Below are 22085 nucleotides of genomic sequence, written 5' to 3'. Positions count from 1 at the left end.
CTGTTTTGATAGTCTCAGTGCCAGGCAAAGTTTTAAGCGTTATGAGAGTCTGGTGAAAATGGAGGCTGTTTATTGTAGCAGATTTATGACCCCAGCCATTTTGGGCAACAGATTTAAGAGGGGTAAATTGTTGGAAATCTGAAATAAAAGTAGAGCAGAGACAATACCTTGCCAGAGTCCTGTGTATCAGAAGCGTTGGTAATCTCGGCTGTTTTCTACACTCATCATGGGAGGCAACGTCGTGTGCAGCGTCTTCTGGAGCAACAGCGGGTCTGCTAACGACGATCTCAGGAGCAGCAGGGGGGCCTCGTGAAAGCCGCAATGAGAAGGAGATGACCAGGAGCGGAAGAATGTGCAGAGGGCAAGCCTGTGTTGCGAGCATCAAGATCATCGATGCAGGCGATTGGTGCAGGCAACACTATCTTAGTCGATGAGGGGCAGGAGCTGCTGTGTAACAACCGGCGGGAGCAGGGGGCGCCGTCCAGTATCCAGGGGGGCCCGCTGGGTCAGGAGCATAGCCCGTCTCGGTGGGTGCCGTCGTGAGCTGCTTCAGGACGCTCCGTGGGGCACCGCGGGGCGCCGTGCAAACATCCAGGGGAACAGGTCTGGAGCTCCACAGGTGCCACGAGCAATCCAGATTGCTCCGTGACAAGCTGCCTAGTCTGCTCTCTGGCTCCACATCAGCCGCACAGCTCCAGGCGTGGATGCAGTCCTAGTCGGTGGGGGCAATCGCAAACGAGCCAGACACCTTCGATGGCTAGAGCGGATCACCGGCATACACTCCAGCAGTCAAAATCAGTCATAAAACTGAAAAGCTCAAACTCCAGGATCCTCACGGAAGGAGCTGGAAAAAATAACTGACCTGTCATCTGTGGTGCATGATGGGAGCAGTGGGTCTCCTTGCAGGTCTTAAAGGCAGGGTACCCTAACACTTGGAAGCCTTAAAGGCAAGTTGTCCGTTTTTGTTTCATTATTGCTCTGCTACTCAGCCTACAGGCAATTGCCTGCAATTACAAGTTTTTCCTTGTGAAAATAAAGGATTGATTGTATGACACCTTTTCAGTGCAAAACCAAAAGGGATGATGGACGGAGTGTTGAACAATGCAATCACTCACCCTCAGTCAACTGATCTGTGTTTAATACATAGTCGTTCTTTAGCTCACTCCGCCACCCCAGTTCCGACATGGCCATATGCAAATAATTCTGACCCTGTGCCTCATGGAAACAGTCCAGACTGAACTGCCAAGCCATGTTTTCCCTGGACTGGAAACCAGCATCCTGGGACTGGATTCGGACTCATAATCCTCACCAGCCAGGCTATCTTGAATCCAGTGGTAGAGCGAGCAAGGGACCCACGTCTGGGCAAACCCTGCCAACATACGGCGAACAAAGCAAAACCAAAGGGGATGATGGACGGAGTGTTGAACAATGCAAGCACTCGTCGCCAGTCAACTGATCTGGGTTTAATCCATCATCGTTCTTTAGCTCACTCCGCCACCCCAGTTCCGACATGGCCATATGCAAATCAGTCTGACCCTGTGCCTCATGGGAACAGTCCAGCCCAAATTGCCAGGCCATGTCTTCCATGGTGCAAGGTCTCTTTCAGCAGTGAGGAAAGCCATGGCTAGATCTAGTCGCCACTGAAGAGAACGTGCAATGTCAGCAGTTCTGCGCATTGGATTTTCCAAGGCAGCACTCTCTAGGCGACGCTTTTCGTTGCAAGTGGAGTTGCGGTCTTCTATACACCTTTCCACCTATACCACTTCTGCCCAGCGTGCAGAAGATAAAGCGCGACCGGCCCCAAGTCATTCTTGTGGCCTCGGACTGGGCACAGAGTCTGGTATCCCGAGCTTCTGCACATGGCCATCGATCCTCCGATCATACTGCCTCTTCAGGAGGATTCTCTGTCGCAGCTGCAAGGGAACGGTCCTCCACCCGAACCTGTTCAGCCTCCACCTCCTTGCGTGGAGATTGAACAGCAACAGTTGACAGCCTTCGACCTTCCTCCCGAAGTCTGTAATGTTATCTTGGCAGCCAGGCGTCCCTCCACCAAAACAGTATACACCTGTAAATGGAACAAATTTGTGGCATGGTGCGCAGCAAAGGCTGTGGATCCCCTTTCTGCCCCCCTTTCAGAGGTTCTCCTCTTCATTCTTTCTTTGGCCCAGCAGGGCTATCTTTCGGCCATTTCGGCCTTTCTTCAGCTTCTCGATCAGCCTTCTCTTTTCCAGTCACCTATTGTAAATCACATTACTCACTTGTTTCCTCCCATTCCTTTCGTAATGCCCCAGTGGGAGTTGAACCTGGTTCTCACCTACCTTATGTGCGCTCCTTTCGAGCCGCTTCATAACTGTCATCTCAGACTTTTGACACTTAAAACTGCCTGTTCGAGGCGTATGGGCTGCAGATGGTACATTTATGAATAGATCGCCATCTGGTGTTGGGCTCGGATGATTGCACTTGTTTTTCTCTTGGAGAAGTCTTTTGTCGTCACAAGACTGGTGACTACTCCTTTGGGTGCTAGTGCGCATGGGCATCTGCTCCATCCTTCGATTGTTTTCTTCTGCCATCGGGTTCGGATGAGGATCGAAGCGCTCCGGATCGACTTCGAGAAAGTGGTATTTCGGCGCGTATTCCCTTTCCAATTCGACGGTATTGTTATCGAACACGATTTCATTTCCATTCCGACGTGTTTCAACTCCCAACAATAAACATTTTCTTCTACGTCGACGAGACCGGGTGGCCTTTCTCGACGTAGTCCAGCCCAGAGTCATTGGAAAGGACTCCATTTAAAAGATGTCCAACGTGTGGTGCTAAGTTCCCACACAAGGACCTACACTAGGTGTGCAACCTCTGCCTATCGCCTAAACACGAATCCAGGGACTGTGAAGCCTGCGCAGCATTCTCCTCCAAGTCGACGATTAGAAACCGTTGAGCCCGAAGACACGAGGTTTCGAGAATGCAGTCGGAGGCAATCCCGGAGCTGTTCGAGGCCCAGCACCTCGAAGAAGAAGAGTAACATCAAGATGAGTCTGGGTCGGAAGTGGACGAGTCTGATCTCGAAGAAATCGACGCTCAACAAACCGCGAGTGACGACGTCCCCTTACCAAAAAAACGACCCCGTGTGGTACCGACCCCGCCTTCGAGCCCGGTCAGACTACCGAAGAAAGTTTCCGATGCCCCGCCTTCGGGCCCGGCAACAAAACAGAAACCGAAACTCTCTGCCTCCCCCCATGTCGGATCCGAGAAACGGTCGACATCGACACCGAAGCTCCATACAAAGGAAAGCTCGACGTCAAACCATTCCATGTCGCAACCGAAACCTGCTTCGGCGTCGAAGACTTACTCGACACCGAAAAAATCGGAATCGAGCAAATTCTCGGTGCCGAAAACACAGAACATTGACGGTCAGAAGCAAAGGCACCTTTCGGAACCAAGAACTTCGGTACCGACACAGGAGCAGCAGACAGATCCAAAACTAAAGACTTTGTTTATCGATCCGCAAACCGGCAAAGTGGTGACAAAATCACCGAAAAAGAGGAAGAATGAACAGCTAGATGACAAAGCTCTTCCTCCTAAAAAGAGAACAGTGGGGACAAATACAACTCCTCCCCTTTCTCCTCGACCTAGAGACACACCCTCTTCTCCTCTTCCTCACACTATGCCAGCTATTTCTCCACCTTCTACACCAAGACCATCTAAACCTCAAACAGATGTAGACAGTGATACAGGGAAGGGAGAACTTCATGGGGATGACAACACTGTCCCAGATGAAGAAGACCCATGGGAGAATTATGATGCAGGGTCAGATGATGTTAACGACCCAGAATTATACCCCTCAAAACCTTCACCACCTGATGATAATACAGGTTTTGTACAGCTGATTAATAGGGCAGCAAAATACCATAAGGTAGATTTACATACAAAACCTCAAATAGAGGATTTCCTTTTAAAAACGCTACCTGCTGCACAAAGAACATCAGGAACACTACCTATGCTAAAGGGTCTTCTCAATCACACAGCAGACATATTCAAAGACCCTGTGAGGGCTAGGGTATTAAACCCAAGAATTGATAAAAAATATATGGCAGCCCCAAAGGACCCAATATTTATCAAGGGACAGGTACCTCTGGACTCGCTTGTAGTCACAAACGCTTGTAAAAGAGCAAACTCATTATCGACAGGAGAAGCTCCTCCTCCTGATAAAGAGTCCAAGCTAATAGATGCATCAGGCAAAAGAGTAGCATCCCAAGCAGCAAACAGTTGGCGCATAGCTAATACACAAGCGCTACTTGCACACTGATAGAGCGCATTATGATGAGTTAGAAAAACTCATCACACATCTCCTCAAGGAACATCAAAAAAGGGCAGACCAGCTTATACAGGAAGGGAAGATAATAACCAACACTTCCATTAAGTGCGCCTTAGACGCGGCAGACACTGCAGCAAGATCCATCAACACCAGTATCATGTTAAGAAGACATGCATCGCTTAGGGTCTCAGGGTTCAAACAAGAAGTACAAACATCTTTATTGAACCAACCTTTTGATCAAAAAACACTTTTCGGCTCAGGTACAGATGAGACTTTAGAAAAGATGAAAAAAGACAAACGGCTAAATCAATGGGAGCATTACAACCAACTCAAAGGGGTTCCTTTCGTAGGTCCACCTATAGAGGGGGGTCAAAGAATACAGGCACAAGCCAGCAATCTACCTCTTTTACACCAACATCACCCAGCGGTAATTCAAGAGGCAGTTAGAGAGATAACAACAACAAGGGTAGAGGTCGCGGAAATAATAACAACCGCAACTCCGCAACCCCAAAACAGTGACTTAATACAACTCTCCCCAGACCATATAACACCGGTCGGGGGACGTCTATCACAGTTCCTACCTGACTGGGAAAACATCACGTCAGACAGGTGGGTGAGACAAATTATCCAACATGGTTATTGCCTAGAACTCACAGCTACTCCACCAAACATCCCCCCCAAACAGCGCCCAATGAGTCAAGATCATCTGACATTGTTAAAACAGGAAGTACTATCACTGCTACAAAAGCATGCTATAAAGAAGGGTCCACAACAACAGGGAACAGGGGTATACTCTCTCTACTTCCTAATTCCCAAAAAAGACTGGTCTCTAAGACCAATTTTAGACTTCAGACCTCTCAATGCATACATAAACTCGGAACATTTCCACATGGTCACGCTCCAACAAGTACTTCCTTTACTGAAGAAAGGGGACTTTCTTTCTACACTGGATCTAAAAGACGCTTACTTTCACATTCCAATTCACAAAGCCCACAGAAAATACCTCAGGTTTGTAGTGGAAGGACAACATTATCCGTTCAAAGTCCTTCCGTTTGGGGTCACAACAGCACCACGGGTGTTCACAAAATGCCTAGCAGTAGTTGCAGCACACCTAAGAAGACAACAAATACATGTCTTCCCTTACTTGGACGATTGGCTAATAAAAGCCAAGTCACAGGAAGAATGTCTTCAAAACACACAGAAGACCATTCAATTGCTGCACCAGCTAGGGTTTACGGTGAACTATACAAAATCCCACCTACAACCAAACACGGTTCAACAATATCTAGGGGCTACTATAGACACAAAAAAAAGCCAAAGTATACCCCAATCCAATCAGGATCCAAACAATGATCACGTTGATCCAAAGATTCCAACCACAACACTCACTAACAGCTCGAGTGTTCATGCAGCTGTTAGGGATGATGTCCTCCTGCATACTGCTAATACCATATGCCAGACTACAAATGCGTCCACTGCAAGAATGTCTAGCGACACAGTGGAATCAGGCTCAAGGTCAGATTACAGATCTGGTGTTGGTAGACGACCGCACACATTGCTCTCTGAAGTGGTGGAACACAACAAACATTTCCAAGGGGCGGTCGTTCCTAGAACCGATTCCACAAGTGATACTAACAGCGGATGCATTGCTCACCGGATGAGGAGCGCATATGGAGAAATATACAGTGCAGGGAAAATGGAGTGTACAGCAAAAAAGACTGCACATCAATTATCTGGAACTACTAGCAGTGTTTCTAGCATTAAAAGCTTTTCAAATGCAAATCCTCAATAAAGCAGTCCTGATCAGAACAGACAACATGACTGCAATGTATTATATTCAAAAACAGGGGGGGGGACACACTCTCTCCAACTATCCAGACTAGCACAGGACATTTGGAGATGGGCCATTCCTCAAAAGATCTATCTGTTAGCTGAACACCTACCAGGAGTTCAAAATCTGATAGCAGACATCCTAAGCAGAGAGTCAGAACAAATACACGAAAGGGAACTGCACAACCAAATACTGCAGCCATTCTTCCAAAGATGGGGACAACCAGAGATAGATCTCTTTGCCACTCATCAGAACGCAAAATGCCAAAACTTCGCATCCAGGTACCCATACCACCTGTCCCAGGGCAATGCGCTATGGATAAATTGGTCCAACAAATTTGCTTACGCTTTTCCCCCTCTCCCACTAATTCCATTAGTGGTTCGGAAACTGCAACAACATTCAATGACAATGATACTAGTAGCACCCACGTTGGCAAGACCGCCGTGGTTCACCACGCTACTGCAACTCTCACAGGTGCCACATCAAAAGTTAAGATTATTACCCATGCACCTTACACAGAACCATGGAGAAATAATGCACCCAGATCCCAAACAATTGAACCTAGCGATCTGGTTCCTGAGGTCATAGAATTTGGATACTTGGATTTACCTCCAAACTGTATGGAAATCATTAAGCAAGCAAGACGTCCTACCACCAGAGCATGCTATGCAGAAAAGTGGAAAAGGTTTGCTGTATACAGTAACAACATCAACCCTCTGGACGCATCCACTAAAGAGATTATTTGCTATTTACTACACTTGCAGCAATGTAACCTTGCTTACACCTCCATTAGAGTACATCTTGCAGCTATAGCAGCGTACCTACAAAACAGACAACATCTTTCCCTGTTTAAAGTACCAGCAATAAAAGCTTTCATGGAAGGCTTCAAAAGAGCCATTCCACCAAGACTGCCACCTTCCCCAGTCTGGAATCTCAACATAGTACTTACCAGACTAATGGGACCACCTTTCGAACCTATGGATAGGTGTGAAATACAATTCCTCACATGGAAGGTGGCCTTTCTTATAGCTATTACTTCACTCAGAAGAGTAAGTGAATTGCAATCATTTACAATACAAGAACCATTTCTGCAGTTACACCAAAATAAAGTGGTTCTTAGAACAAACCCAAAATTCTTGCCTAAATTAATTTCAGCATTCCACATCAATCAGCCAGTGGAACTACCAGTCTTCTTTCCAAAACCACAGACGGTAGCCGAAAGGGCCCTACATACATTAGATGTCAAAAGGGCGATATTGTACTACATAGAAAGAACACAAACTTTCAGAAAGACAAAACAACTATTTGTAGCGTTTTCTCCTACGCATAAGGGCAATCCCATCTCTAAAGCAGGCATTGCCAGGTGGATTGTAAAATGTATACAAATATGCTACTTAAAAGCAAAGAGGACATTAACTGTTCCTCCTAGAGCTCACTCTACACGTAAACTAGGAGCATTCATGGCATTCTTAGGAAACATTCCTCTAGTTGACATATGCAAAGCAGCTACCTGGGTTACACCGCATACCTTCACAAAACACTACTGTGTAGATGTGCAGGCAACACAACAGGCTAGAGTGGGACAAGCTGTACTAAAAACTTTATTTCAGACTGTTGCAACAGACACTGGTGACCACCGCTAGGGAGGTAACTGCTGTATAGTCTATTCATAAATGTACCATCTGCAGCCCATATACCTCGAACGGAATATGCTACTTACCAGTATGCATCTGTTCTTGGCATAGAGGGCTGCAGAGTGGTACATGCCCTCCCAGCCTCCCCGGAAACCTGTGTCTGTTCCAACACTATCTTACTTAGATACACTTACATGGGCATTTCTATCTGTATTCTATCATACTACTCCATCTAACCCTACTAGGGCAAAACAATCTAAGGATGGAGCTGATGCCCATGCGCACTAGAGCCCAAAGGAGGAGTCACCAGTCTCATGACGACAAAAGACTTCTCCAAGAGAAAAACAAGTGCAATCATCTGAGCCCAACACCAGATGGCGATCTATTCATAAATGTACCACTCTGCAGCCCTCTATGCCAAGAACAGATGCATACTGGTAAGTAGCATATTCCTTTTGGTCTCCATCACCTCTGCTTGTAGGGTGAGTGAGCTTCAGGCTCTTTCTTCAAAACCTTCTTTACTTTCTGTTCATCCGGACAAAGTTGTCTTTCGCACTAGGCCTACTTTCCTACCCAAAGTGGTTACCTCTTTCCACATAGGACAAGCCATCACTTGGCTCACCTTCTTCCTGCCCTGCATCCTCCTAAAGAGGAGGGGCTCCACCGTCTGGATCCAAAATGTGTGCTTTCATTTTATCTGGATCTGGATCGTGCAAAGCAATTCCAGGTGGATGACCAGCACTTTTTTGGCTATGTGGTCCTCAAGAACGGTTGGGCCGTGTAAGAGGACCATCTCTCGATAGGTCGTTCTTTGCATCAAAATCTGTTATTCCTTGGCAAAGAAGGAACCTCCTGTGGGTCTGTGTGCCCATTCCATCAGGGCGACGGCAGCCACTACTTCATTGGGACGTGGAATCTCTCCATGACTTCTGCCAGGCAGCCACGTGGGCTTCATTGCACAACCTTACTAAACGCTACTGACTGGAAAGCCAAGTCCCTAGGGACGGCTACTTTGGCCGTTCTGTTCTCCAAGACTTTCTGATGTGACCTTAGTTCGCAGACCCGCCTCTGGGATTGGTATTGCTGGGGTGTCTATTCTAAGGTGAGGAATCCATAACTAATAGTCTTTCAGATGAACAAGTTACTTACCTTTGTTAACTATATATCTATAAGAGACGCATATAGTTATGGATTCCTCACCAACCATCCACTGACTTATAGGGTAAGGAACTCCTTTTCAGGGCACTAGTTTTGTGCACCAGTGGTCAGTGTCTTGTATGGCACTGCGCATCTGGCGTGGAATGTAGTGTAAAGAACTGATGCCAGCGCACAAGGGCGGCGTTTAAGTAGATAACGCAACGTCATTCCGGGAAATCACGATGCCAACGACTAATGCGGAGTTGACCGACGTTTGGGAACTGCTGGGGGAAACATTCTCTGGATCCAGTCTGATGCCTGGGGGAGAATTCTAAATTGAGGAATCCATAACTAATATCTCTCTTACAGATGTATCTTTACCGAAGGTAAGTACCTTGTTCTTTCATGCGCATTGGATTCACACTTACTTCAAAAATAAGATTATCCCAAGTGGTTATTAGTCATGAGATATATTACACCTTGCTACCGAACAGCCCAACTTGCTTCGGTGAAAACTCACCATGATCAAGGCGTGTTTACGCCAAAACGCGTTGGGCTATTCGACAGCAAGGTGTAATAAATCTCATGACCAATAACTTGGGATAATGGTTTTTTTGAAGCAAGTGCGTGTCCCGTGCTCATAGGTGTCCAGATGTGGATGTTAAAATATATATTTATTTGTAAATATATATATATATATATATATATATATATATATATATATAACAAGTGTGTATGTGTATATGTGTGTATATATATATATATATATATATATGTGTGTGTGTGTATATGTATGTATATAATTCTTTGGATGCAGAAAGTCTCATCTTGCCTAAAACACCACCCTTCCTAACTTTCAACATAAATGAATAGTCTCCATGTCTGCTTCTCAGTCACCAAGGCTGGTAGTGTTTAGGTTCATGTTGTAGGTGAGCTTGTAAAGAATTCATCCTCATTTCCCTTCTGCAGGCAGCAGCGGCACAGCAGATTCCGATTTCCCTGCACACCTCTCTGCAGGCCCCTGGTCAGATGGGTCTCAGAGGTGGTCTCCCAGTCTCTCAATCCCAGGAGATGTATGGCTCCATGCAACAATTCAGGTAATTTCTAGTGCATTCTGAACTGCGGCAGTTATGGCAACAGAGCAGAGTTGTGTGCCAAGTATCAATGAATTAATCTTAATACTGTGCAGTCTTACTTGGAAATCTAATATTACATCTCACTGTTTCTTCCATGAGTAGTTTAATGTCTTGCAAGAAAGCATCATGTTTCGTAATAGCTGTGACATGCTAACATTAAATATTCCCATTACCACTGCTGTTGACCAGTTTCTTTTGTCTTCACTGTTAGATATTTCATTGATTCAGTTGCTTATTCACCCCTGTTAATCTGAGAGTTCCACAGTGATAACCGTAGCACTATAATAAACATAGCCAAAGAGACTCAAAACATTGTCGTTTAAGTAGCTTACTCACTGTTGGGACAGGAAGTCTTCTGCATGGCTCTGGAGAGAGTGCTTCCCCTGCCTCATGCTGATCTCCAGGCAAGCCATTTAAAAGTTACTGTATGTTTTTAAATCCCTACCTCCGTGAACCTGACAATTCTGCATGTCCACTGAGGGTCTACCAGTTTACATGGATTGACACCAGAGACTTGGCTCTGAGGTCAAAGGCATGCCTAATGCACCCCTTTTTTCCAGAGCGGCTGCTGCTCTCTCTACCCAGTCTGTGGTAGACAGTGAGTGGTGGTAGCAATAAATCTATAGTGAGGAGCAGTGGGTTACTAGCCACCCTGCTGTTCAAGTCTGTGCTGTCATGACCCCCCCCTATTCCTGGGCTCCTGTTACCTTGGTCTACCTGACGTGTGTTTGAGAGCCAGTGGTTGCATTGAAGGATGGTGAGTTGAGCCGTTGTGCGTAGCGCATGCTGTTCTGCTGGACATCCCAGCTCCCCCGTATCTTTCCCAATTGCTTATAGAGGCCATATGGGCTGAGGTAGACACCGTGCTCTTATCTGGGTTTAGCTGTACGAACTCTGAGGACCCTTCCCTCTGGTCAGTGCCTCCTAGTCTGGAGTTAATAATTAAAATTCCTCTTTAGGGAATAGCATGGGCTGGTATGAGGGAAGACAGTAGGTCATCCTTTGCATTCTTTGTTCACGCGGTGAGCGCACCCATGAGTGGTCTCTGATTGGAAGTGCAACAATGATTCAAAAGTAATAGCCCCTCTGATTGGACCAGCCATTTCAATCAGAGGTGATAAAAGTCTGGACTTAACGGTCAGTGATCAGAAGAGGCTGCTCACACAGGGTCTGTCCAAAGAAGCCAGCTGTGACCCGCACTGTTAAGGCAAGCTAAGAAGCTTGCTCACTGCTTCTGGAACTTGACGTTTTCTCTGACTGATGGATTCTGCTGCTGTTGGAAAGTGGGTTATTGGTAGGGGCAAATGTAGGTCTACCACTGGCAATAAGGCCACTAACACATGATAGGACTCAGCATAGGTCTTAGAAAAGTATTCCTTTGCTCAACCCTTGGTAACGTGGCTGCGAGCAGACAGGCTTAACTTAAAAGACAGGTATGTAAAGCATTTAAAAACACCATTTCAGTAAATAATTAAGACACAACACAAAATAAAAATCCAACACCATTTTATTAAAATAGGTAATATTTATTTCTTTTAAATGACACCAAAACGAAAATAATCCACTGTAGGGAACCAGAGATATGAATTTTTACAGATTAGTCACTTTCTAGTGCTTAGAAACCAACAGTGCCCCTTTAAGTCATTTCGTTTTCTCTGTCAGGGACACACCTTTATAAATTGTTCTGAAGAATTCTCACCACTGTAGTGGGCCGCCTTCTTCAGCAAGCGGGGTCCAGTTAGAACACCTTCCTGGCGTTCTGCTTGCAGGTACCAAAGTATCCAACACCCAATCCAAGGTTCTGGAATCTCCAAGAGGGTCCTTGAAAGTGTGAAACTTCAATTCCGCAATCCAGTTGAACAAAACCCTTAAAAATCCACTCGTACTCCAGGCTTTGAATTCTTTGTGGGGCTGTTCAGGTGAGCTCTGTTAACCTGTAGCTTGCAGGGAGTTTCCACTCTTGAGTCATTTGGCAGCAAGGCAATCCACAGGGCTGCAGTTTTACTTGGTGCAGTCTTCAGAGGTCAGGCCTTAGAAATCTTTGCACAGCAAACTTCGCAGAAGGGCACTTCTTGCTTCATTCAGTTTCAAGCAGCAGATCTGGAGGGCTCTTCCCCTCTCAGATACTTATTCAAAATTCTCTGGGTCAAGCACCAGGTCACTGCTGACCAATGAGAGCAGGGCAACTCCTCCTAGTTATGACCACATCCGGTGGAGTGTGGCATTAGTTTGCCCCAGAGTGCATCATCCTTCTAAATCCATAATGGGTGATTTTCCAGCAAGGAGGTAAGAGCTGGCTAAACACACCCCCTGGTATATCTCATTTCCATGGATCATCCCAGTAACATCTGCAAATTCCTTTCTTAAGCCTAGTCCTGACTCTGGGTCACTACTGTCAAAGTGGACTAAAACCCAGGCCTCCCCTCTTGCCTTTGAAGAGCGTAGTTTACGACGCCACCTCCTGGCCTGGAATTCCTATAGAACAGATCACTGCCCTCCCAGCAGCCTGGCTAATCCACTTAACTCTGACCAATCAGGGCAGACCACTGAAAGGCTGAATTTGGACTTACAAACAAGAAAGTCTCATAACTTATTGTATGTACACTTTAGGAGAAATTCAACAATATAATATCGTTGGATTTAATACGACCACTCTGGGAAGTCTTTGAATGGTCCGGCTAGTCCTCTCCTATCAATATTTATTAATCAATCACTTACTACCATGTTAACCTATGGGCCATGGGGTTTGCAATGGGGAAAATTACTTGCGCCACTTTTGTAGCACCAGGGCTTATAAAACCATATTTTATAAGTATTTCCCTAACTTCTACCGGACCCCCATCCCCTGTGCAACTAGGGGAGACTTCAGGGGTTCTGAATCTGCAGAAATATTGCAGATCACCCTTACCCAATTCTTCCAGCATCAAAGTCGAATTTGAGCACCTCTTTAAGACAATGTGGGGAGTGAAATGTAAAATTGCACTTTACCCAGGCTTCTAAAAACTCATTTTATAAGGGCACTGCTTATAGATAACTGACCCCCCCACCCCGGGATACCTAGGGGTGACCCTGGGGGTCATTAATATGCAAAAACATGGTAGGTTTTTAATTTTAAGGTCTCCTACCCCCAAAGTCGAGTTTGGGCACAATTTAAGGTTTAAAAACTGTCCTGGCCACCAGTGCAGCTTTTAAACTGACCTCATGCTTCAGCACTGCACACATGCTGGTGCAGAGAATCTGCTGGCCTCTAAACTGCCATGCCCCAGGATACTGGAGACTTCTAGGTAGTTTCAATCCCCTGCCCTATTACATACTAGGGGCGTAGGTGGTAGGTCATGCCAACTACAGGGGTACCCCACCATACTAAAGTGTACCCTAGTGTAGGTTGGGTGTCTTAACTGTGTTCTAATGTGTTCCTTTTGGCTTGGCACTGGCCCTGGTTAAACAGACCCCAGGGTCAGTCAGTCAGTTACCACCAGTTCCAGTCCGCAAAAAGTTGGGGGGTGCCCAGGGCACAGGATGACTTTGCAACAGCTGCAAAGGAATGTGCCAGTTGGACGAGGTGCAAGGGCATCAGCAGCATCAGGGAGAAGACCAGCAGTTCCTGTGAGGCTTGCAGAGCTGACTCTTTGAACAAGGAAATTGCAGACAGCTGCTCAGGATAAGGAAAGGAAGCTTGCAGCACATTGAAGGAGACAGATGGGGAAGCTTGTTCCCAGTCCTTGAAGGTGAGGGCACCCTTGCCCAGACCACTCTGTGTAGGAAAGTGCCCCTTTTTGCATGGGTGCCCCCCACATTTTATCTAATGTTGATGTACTTTGACGGAGTGTGCCCTGAGTTCCTGCCAAACCGGTGTCAAGGGCCTATGTTCTTTCCCCAAACTGTACTGTTGCAAACCCTAATTGGCAACTCTCTGGCCACATGTAAGTCCCTTGTAAGAGGTACCAAGGGCACTGTGACCAGGGAAGACCTTTAAGGGCTCAAGCTCTTATTGTGCCACCCTGAGAGGCCCTGTATCTTTACAGACACACACTCGCACTCTCGCACTCATCAGGCTGCATGTTTTGGTGCAGAACAAAGTGAAGGCTCGACATGACAAACATCCCTGTTTGTTATATCAATGAGAACTAGTCTGTCAAGATGTAGTGAGAAACTGTGTGGTGTTGCCATAAGGAAGAGATTTTCTTTCTTAATGAAGCCCACAACCACCAACCTAGTTGGTGGCATGCTTTATCATCGGGTCCACCTGGTGACGGAGTGTGTCCCTGGTGTGCTACAACGCCTGTGTTATAGCGGAGCTGATATATTTGCTGAGTGTGCAGTGTGGGTGACATGAAAAGTGAAGTTTAAAAACTGTCCGTTGATCCCAAAAAGTTCATTTTAATGATTGGGCCTCTGGCAGTATTAAAATGCAAGGCAGTGGATGCAGGTGGAGTTGTGTTTAAGGAACTCCTACATCCTGTGAGTGGTCTACATGTTCAGCCAGACCTCTTCTATAAGCTGGCTTTCCTCTCGACCTACAAATGTGAAGTTTGTGATCTATACTACTCTAAATATGTGTAGCACTCGCTAAGGTGCTTTAAATAGGAGAAGGCAGTTCCTCCTCAATCACGGATAGCAACTTGCTGTGAGCGCCCCATGAGATTCTGGCAGAGGTACTGGCATACGTGCATGCCCAGGACCTGTGGATTAACCTCTTGTTGCTGCTTCGGATCTCCTCTGCAGCTTCACATTTTTAGGTCCCTGGTGTGCTACAATACACCAGGACACACTCTGTGTCACCAGGTGGGCCTGATGAAGCATGCCACCAACTAGGTTGGTGGGTGAGGGCTTCATTAAGAAAGAAAATCTCTTCCTTCTGGCAACATGACACAGTTTCTCACTACCTCTTGACCGACTAGTCTTGCAGCGTGAATCTTTCTGGATTCACTATGCTGTGCATTTTCCGCAATCTGGTGGTTGGGTCCGGAATCGTAGTCTTTTTTTTTTTCTGTTCGAGGCATATGGGCTGCTAAATTAATATCTGTGCATAGATCGCCGCCTAGTGTTGGGTCCGGATGATTGCACCTTGTTGTCCTGGAAGAGTCTTTGAAGTATCACGAGATAGGTGGCTCCTCCCCTGGACTACAGTGCGCATGGGCATCGACTCCATCCTCGGATTGTTTTTTTCCGCCATTGGGTTCGGATGTCTTTAATTCCCTCTTGTCGGAATCGATAGAAAAACTTTCTTGAGACCAAAAGGTCTTTAGTCTATACGTCGGTATTGTCTTGCGTTCGGCTTTACTTCTTCTAGCTCGGCTCCGAGCCGAATACTGTACTTCCGCCTGTTCTCGGCGTGGAAGGCCTAGTCGACGCTCCTGACCTATCGACCATCCATCATGGAACGAAGTCCGTTCAAGAGATGTCCGGTCTGTAACTCGAAGTACCCACACATCGACGTCCACCCGGTGTGCAACAAGTGTCTGTCGCCGGACCACGATGAGGACAAGTTTATGGCTTGTTCACGCTTCAGGTCCAAGAAGACACTTAAGCTTCGACGAGCTGCGCGCCTGGAGGCCCAGCAATCTGCTCCGGCGCCTGTGAACATCTTTGATGCTGGGGATGTCGAGGACGAATCTATCCAGGACGTTTCTGAATCAAACCCCATGTCGGACGTCGAAGAAGACTACGACGCTGATGCTGAGGTGTTCGAAAGCGAAGAAGTCGTCGAGGAGGTAGGAGACGACGACGGTGCTCTAGGGGCCATGGAGGATAGCTCGGATGAGGAGCTTCCTCAAACTGACTCTGGGGCCGTGACGATTTATAAGGCCCAGGTCGAGGGATCGCCTTCGGGCCTTACCCAAGATCTGGATATGGGTTCCACGACCCCGCCTTCGGGCCCGGCCACGGACATTGTTACCGAGCCACTCCCTGGTAAAACGAAACCGAAAGTGAAACCTACGGTCTCGACGCCGGATACTGCGCAGGTGCCAGCATCGAAACCGAAAGTGCGCATCGCTATGGTCGGATCGAAGACTTCGGAGGCTTCGGCGCCGAAGATGGCTGTCGAGCCGAAAAGTCAAGCCAAGGGCGTCGAGACTAAGTCTGCCGCGCCGAAGGCTAAAGTAAAGGTGGTCGATACTGGCGTGTCGTCGCCAAAGACGGTCGACACCGGCAAGGGCCTCGTCGAGCCGAAGAAGGCTGTCGGCGAACCGAAGAAAACTCTCGGTGAGCCAAAGGTCACTACCTCGCGTCCGCACGACAAGGCCTAAGGCGCTGCGCCCCGTGAGTCGACTCCGAAAGTGGCCTCGAAGGATTCCGTTGAACCAGCGCGACCATCCGCCGCGTTCACCAAGAAGGTGACGGACTCCCTGCAGCGCATGCGTGAGGGCACCGCGTCGGTCGATCCGAAGGACCCACCGCCTGCGAAACCTGTGGAGAAACCAGTTAAGGCGTTCACGCCGATCCTCTTCACGTTGCCGCCTAAGACGGCGCCGAAGGCTTTCGCTCCTAAGGCAGTGACCGGCGTGCCCGGAAAGGTCTCCTCGACACCGAAGGCGTCATCGGTGGTTCACGGCCCGCGTCCTCGACGACCTTCGGGGGATGAGCGTCAGGAACACTTCATCGACGCCGAAACGGGCAGACTTTCCCTCCTGAAGCGGAAAATCACCCCAGAACCCCAACTGGAGTCTTACAAGATCCCTCTCAAGAAGGACTCTGCTTGCTCTCCAGTCTTGGTGGAACCCCTTTCACCACAGACTCATGATGTGTCGCCCACTTACTCAGATGTGGATGCCGGTGAGGGAGATGGAGGATGAATACAGTTATCCAGTCTATACAGACCCTGAGGATACAAATGAGCCCTGGGCAGCTGGTGGTGACCCTGGGGATCCTCATTCAGGACAGGACCCGCAACTTTTATCTGCAAAGACTTCACCTACAGAAGACTCGGCTGCTTTCAATGCCCTCATTGAACGGGCTGCTAACAATCACAATGTCCAGCTGCATGCTAACCCTGTGGATGTGGATTTCCTCTTTGACACTTTTTCAGTATCTGAGAAGACTGTAAAAACTCTGCCTATGCTAAAAGGTGTTTTGAAGCATGCTGCTGAGATCTTTAAAGAGCCTACCAGGGCAAGGGTGATAAACCCTAGGATTGATAAGAAGTACAAGTCGGCGCCTACTGATCCTACCTACATTAAAGGACAGTTGCCTCTGGACTCCCTTGTCGTCTCGAATGCCCGGAAGAGTGCCAATTCTCAGACTGCGGGTGATGCTCCTCCCCCAGACAAGGAATCCAAGGTCTTTGAGGCTATGGGGAAGAGGGTGGCAGCGCAGGCAGCCAACATCTGGCGCATTTCTAACACACAGGCGCTTCTAGTGCGCTATGACAGGGCGCACTACGATACACTAGAGACCCTGTTGCAACACCTACCTGATCAATACAAAGAAGGGGCGGAGATGCTGATTCAAGAAGGGAAGCTAATCTCTAACGCTTCCATTAAGTGCACTCTGGATGCAGCTGATACCGCTGCCAGAGCTATAAATACCAGTGTTATGCTTCGGAGACATGCCTGGCTGAGAATCTCTGGATTTAAGCCAGAAATCCAAACCACCATCCTGAACCAAACGGTTAACCCAGATCACCTGTTTGGCCTGGAGGTTGACACCACCCTAGAAAAAATAAAAAAGGACACTGACACTGCAAAATCCATGGGTGCCTTACAGTCCCAGCAGTTTCGGGGTGGGTCCTTTCGTCGCTCCAGCACTAGAGGCGTCTCAAGGGGTCAGCTCTCCCAGGCCACGCAATACTACAAGGGCAACACTCAGCCTACTTACGCCAACAAGAGTCGAGGTGGATATCGAGGCAACAGCGCCAAGGGCAGAGGACGTGGCAACAACAGCTCCAGGTCCTCTACCACCAGCAAACAGTGACGCCTTGTGTGGTCGGGGGCAGTGACCACACCGGTCGGGGGGAGGCTCCAGCAGTTCCTGCCCGTCCGGAAGTCCATCACCACGGACAGGTGGGTCAGAAAACGTATCCAATACGGTTATTGTCTGGAGTTAACATCCACTCCACCCAACATGCCCCCAAGGCACCGTCCTATGTCGGACGAGCACTTGCACTTATTGCAGCAGGAGGTCACCGTCATGCTGCAAAAAGGAGCAATAGAGCTCGTGCCAGTGCAGGAAAGAGGCACAGGGGTCTACTCCCTGTACTTAATACCAAAGGACGGGTCCCTCAGGCCCATCCTGGACCTCAGACCTCAGGCCACTCAACTACTACATCCTGTCGGATGACTTCCATATGCTGACCCTGCTGCAGGTGCTCCCGTTGCTCAGGCAGGGGGATTTTCTTGCAACTTTAGACCTAAAGGATGCGTACTTTCACATTCCACTGCACCCTTCACACAGGAAATACCATCCAAAACCAGCACTACCAGTTCAAGGTTTTTCCCTTCGGTGTCACCACGGCACCCAGGGTGTTCAGAAAGTGCCTGGTGACAGTGGCAGCACATCTCAGGAGACAGAACATCCACGTCTACCCCTATCTGGACGACTGGCTCATCCAGGCGAAGTCGGCCCAGCAGTGTGCCGCCCACATGTCCCACACCATTCACCTCCTGCACAATCTGGGATTCTCACTGAATTACCCAAAATCCCACCTCCAGCCCGCCCACGTACGGCAGTATCTGGGTGCGACCATAAACACTCTGGCGGCGACAGCACAGCCAAATTCAGTGAGGGTCAGCAGCATTCAGTCGCTGATACAAAAATTCAGACCTCAACACTCGCTTCCAGCAAGAGGGTTCATGCAGTTGATAGGCATGATGGCCTCCTGCATTTCCATAGTCCCGCACGCGAGGCTACATATGCGTCCGCTTCAGGAGTGCTTAGCACGTCAGTGGACTCAGGCTCACGGGCAGTTGAAAGACCTATTGTTGGTGAGCGGTCGGGCATACAACTCTCTGCATTGGTGGAATCCACGAAACCTTTGCAAGGGACGACCGTTCCAAGAGCCTGTGCCACAGATCATCCTGACGATGGACGCTTCGCTCCAGGGATGGGGAGCTCATTTACTCCATTACACTGTGCAGTGACTGTGGACGCAACAGCAGAGGAAGATGCACATCAATGTTCTGGAATTGATGGCGATCTTCATGGCACTAAAAGCCTTCAAAGTACATCTGTGCAACAAGGTAGTGTTGATCCGGACGGACAACATGACTGCAATGTACTACATTCAGAAGCGGGGAGGAACACTCTCCGCAGCTGTCTCATCTGGCTCAGAGCATGTGGAAGTGGGCCATTCAGAGGAATATCTTCCTCATGGCGGAACACCTCCCGGGCAAGGACAATCAGATGGCGGACCTGCTCAGCAGGCACAGCCACCAAACGCACGAGTGGGAGATACATCCATCAGTACTCCAACCGTACTTCCGAAGGTGGGGTCATCCAGAGATCGACCTCTTCGCCACAAGGGAGAACGCAAAATGCCAAAGCTTCGGCGCCAGGTTCCCACAGTCGCAGGGCAATGCGATATGGATGAACTGGTCAGGCAAATTTGCGTACGCTTTTCCCCCAGCACCTTTGATACCGCTGGTGGCACGCAAGCTCAGGCAGCACTCGATGACTCTCATCCTGGTTGCTCCAACGTGGTCTCGCCAACCATGGTACACCACGTTTCTGGAACTGTCCGTGGTACCGCATCAGAGGCTACGGCTCACACCCAGCCTTCTGACGCAGAGCCATGGCGACATTCAGCATCCAGATCCGCAACAGCTCAACCTGGCGATCTGGCTCCTGAGGTCTTAGAGTTTGGCTACCTGCACTTGCCTTCTGGCTGTATGGACATCATTCGGGGGGCAAGGAAGCCCACCACCAGAGCATGCTATGCGGCGAAGTGGAAGCGGTTTGTCATTTATTGTGCAGACCACAACATTAACCCGCTAGATGCTTCTATTCAGAATATCATCTGTTACCTTTTCCATCTGTACAAATGTAATCTGGCCTATGCTTCCATTCGCATACATCTATCTGCGATGGCCGCTTATCTTCAAAATAGGCAGCACCTCTCCCTCTTCAGGGTGCCTGCCATTAAGGCTTTTCTGGAAGGACTCAAGCGAGTCATTCCTCCGCGGACTCCACCAGCTCCGGAGTGGAACCTCAATGTGGTCCTCACCCGGCTGATGGGTCCTCCCTTTGAACCACTGCATTCCTGCGAGATTCAGTTCTTGACGTGGAAAGTGGCTTTCCTCATAGCGATTACATTGCTACGGAGAGTTAGCGAATTACAAGCCCTAACTATCCAAGAGCCATTTATTCAAATTCATTCTAACAGGGTGGTTCTTCGCACTAATCCTAAATTTCTTCCCAAGGTTGTGTCTCAATTCCACATCAACCAGACTATTGAATTACCTGTTTTCTTCCAAAATCCTGAGTCATTGGCGCAGAGAATGCTCCACACCCTTGACGTCAAAAGGGCCCGGATGTATTACATCGATAGGACCAAGGATTTTAGGAAGACTAAGCAACTCTTTGTCGCCTTTGCACCACACCACAAAGGCAACCCTATTTTCAAGGCTGGTATTGCTAGGTGGATCGTTAAATGTATCCAGATCTGCTATCTGAAAGCAAAACGTACTCTCACCATTCCACCAAGGGCCCACTCCACCAGAAAGTTGGGGGCCTCTATGGCATTCCTTGGAAACATTCCTTTGGAAGACTTATGTAGAGCAGCCACTTGGTCTACCACACACACATTTACCAAGCATTACTGTGTTGATGTGCACTCCAAACAGCAGGCAGCTGTAGGGCAGGCTGTTCTCAAAACACTTTTCCAGACTGCTGCAGCTGTCACGGGCGTCTCCGCTAATGGAGGGACTGCTATGTATTCTATGCACAGATATGAATTCAGCAGCCCACATGCCTCGAACCGAATATGCTACTTACCAGTGTGCATCTGTTCTTGGCATGTAGGGCTGCTGACATTCATATCGCCCGCCCTCCTCCCCGGCGCCTGTAGCAGCTGCAGAATTCACATATACTTCTAGCATGGTCATCATTCACATAGTTTCACTCCATCTTGGCCACAATGGCTAAAAACAATCTGAGGATGGAGTCGATGCCCATGCGCACTGTAGTCCAGGGGAGGAGCCACCTATCTTGTGATACTTCGAAGACTCTTCCAGGACAACAATGTGCAATCATCCGGACCCAACTCTAGGCGGCCATCTATTCACAGATATGAATGTCAGCAGCCCTACATGCCAAGAACAGATGCATACTGGTAAGTAGCATATTTTTTTTTTATCGTAGCGGGCGACACCGCCCACGCGACTCCGCGGGAGTCGCAAGTGTCGCTGCCTGCCCCACACCTTCGTGTCCCTGGGCACGGCGCGACGCCGGAGATCGAGCGGTACCTCATGGCCATGAGGTCCCTCCCTCCTCAGTCTAGCTCCGTTGCGCCTCCGGGCCCAACGGTCCCGGCTTGGAGGCCCTAGCGGGTCGGGTGCTTCGGCCCCGACGCAGTCGGGTGCTTCGGCCCCGGCGTCGCAGGACCTCACCGGATCTGCTTCCGGATCCGGGTCGTCGCCGATCGACCGTACGACCTCACCGGCGCCGGCCCCACGGGTGTCGCCCACTGTGGACACAATACCAATGTTCCCTACGGTCCGACTCTGGCGCCGGAACGGCGCTGCTTCCGACGGCCTTTGTAGATTTTTATTTCCATGAGGCCCCGTCTGCTAATCCTGTTTTACAGGAAACGGGTGACGAGGAAGATTGGGAGGGGTCTGAGGACCCTCTGGCACTGGAGTACCAGTCTCAACAGGACTGGACATATGAGCTTGGGGAGGCCAGTGGTATTGACACTTCGCCAGACACTGGATTTGTCTCCCCTCCGACCGTGGCTTCAGAGGAGGGGTCTACATATAGTGTAGTGTTGACGAGGGCGGCCAAGGCCTTAAACCTTGAGCTCCCTGTCGTGGCCGTGAGGACTAACCTCCTCACTGAGGTCCTCAAACCGCAGTCAAGCTCCAGCAAGCCTCTGCTGC

The 22085-nt window shown here is 48.7% G+C and overlaps 1 protein-coding gene across 4 annotated transcripts in view; it reads left to right on the top strand.

Annotated features, from left to right (window-relative positions):
- PRRC2B (proline rich coiled-coil 2B) overlaps nucleotides 1–22085 on the top strand; it is a 657801-nt gene that overhangs the window by 524101 nt on the left and 111615 nt on the right. For all 4 annotated transcript variants that reach the window (XM_086924792.1, XM_086924791.1, XM_086924790.1 and 1 more), the window contains one exon: nucleotides 9884–10011. In XM_086924792.1, the coding sequence (XP_086780918.1) occupies nucleotides 9884–10011 (128 nt within the window). The remainder of the gene's footprint in view (nucleotides 1–9883; nucleotides 10012–22085) is intronic.

The sequence above is a fragment of the Lissotriton vulgaris genome, chromosome 5 (genome assembly GCF_964263255.1).
Source record: "Lissotriton vulgaris chromosome 5, aLisVul1.2, whole genome shotgun sequence".
NCBI classification, from domain to species: Eukaryota; Metazoa; Chordata; class Amphibia; order Caudata; family Salamandridae; genus Lissotriton; species Lissotriton vulgaris.
This window is presented reverse-complemented; position numbering and strand designations above follow the sequence as displayed.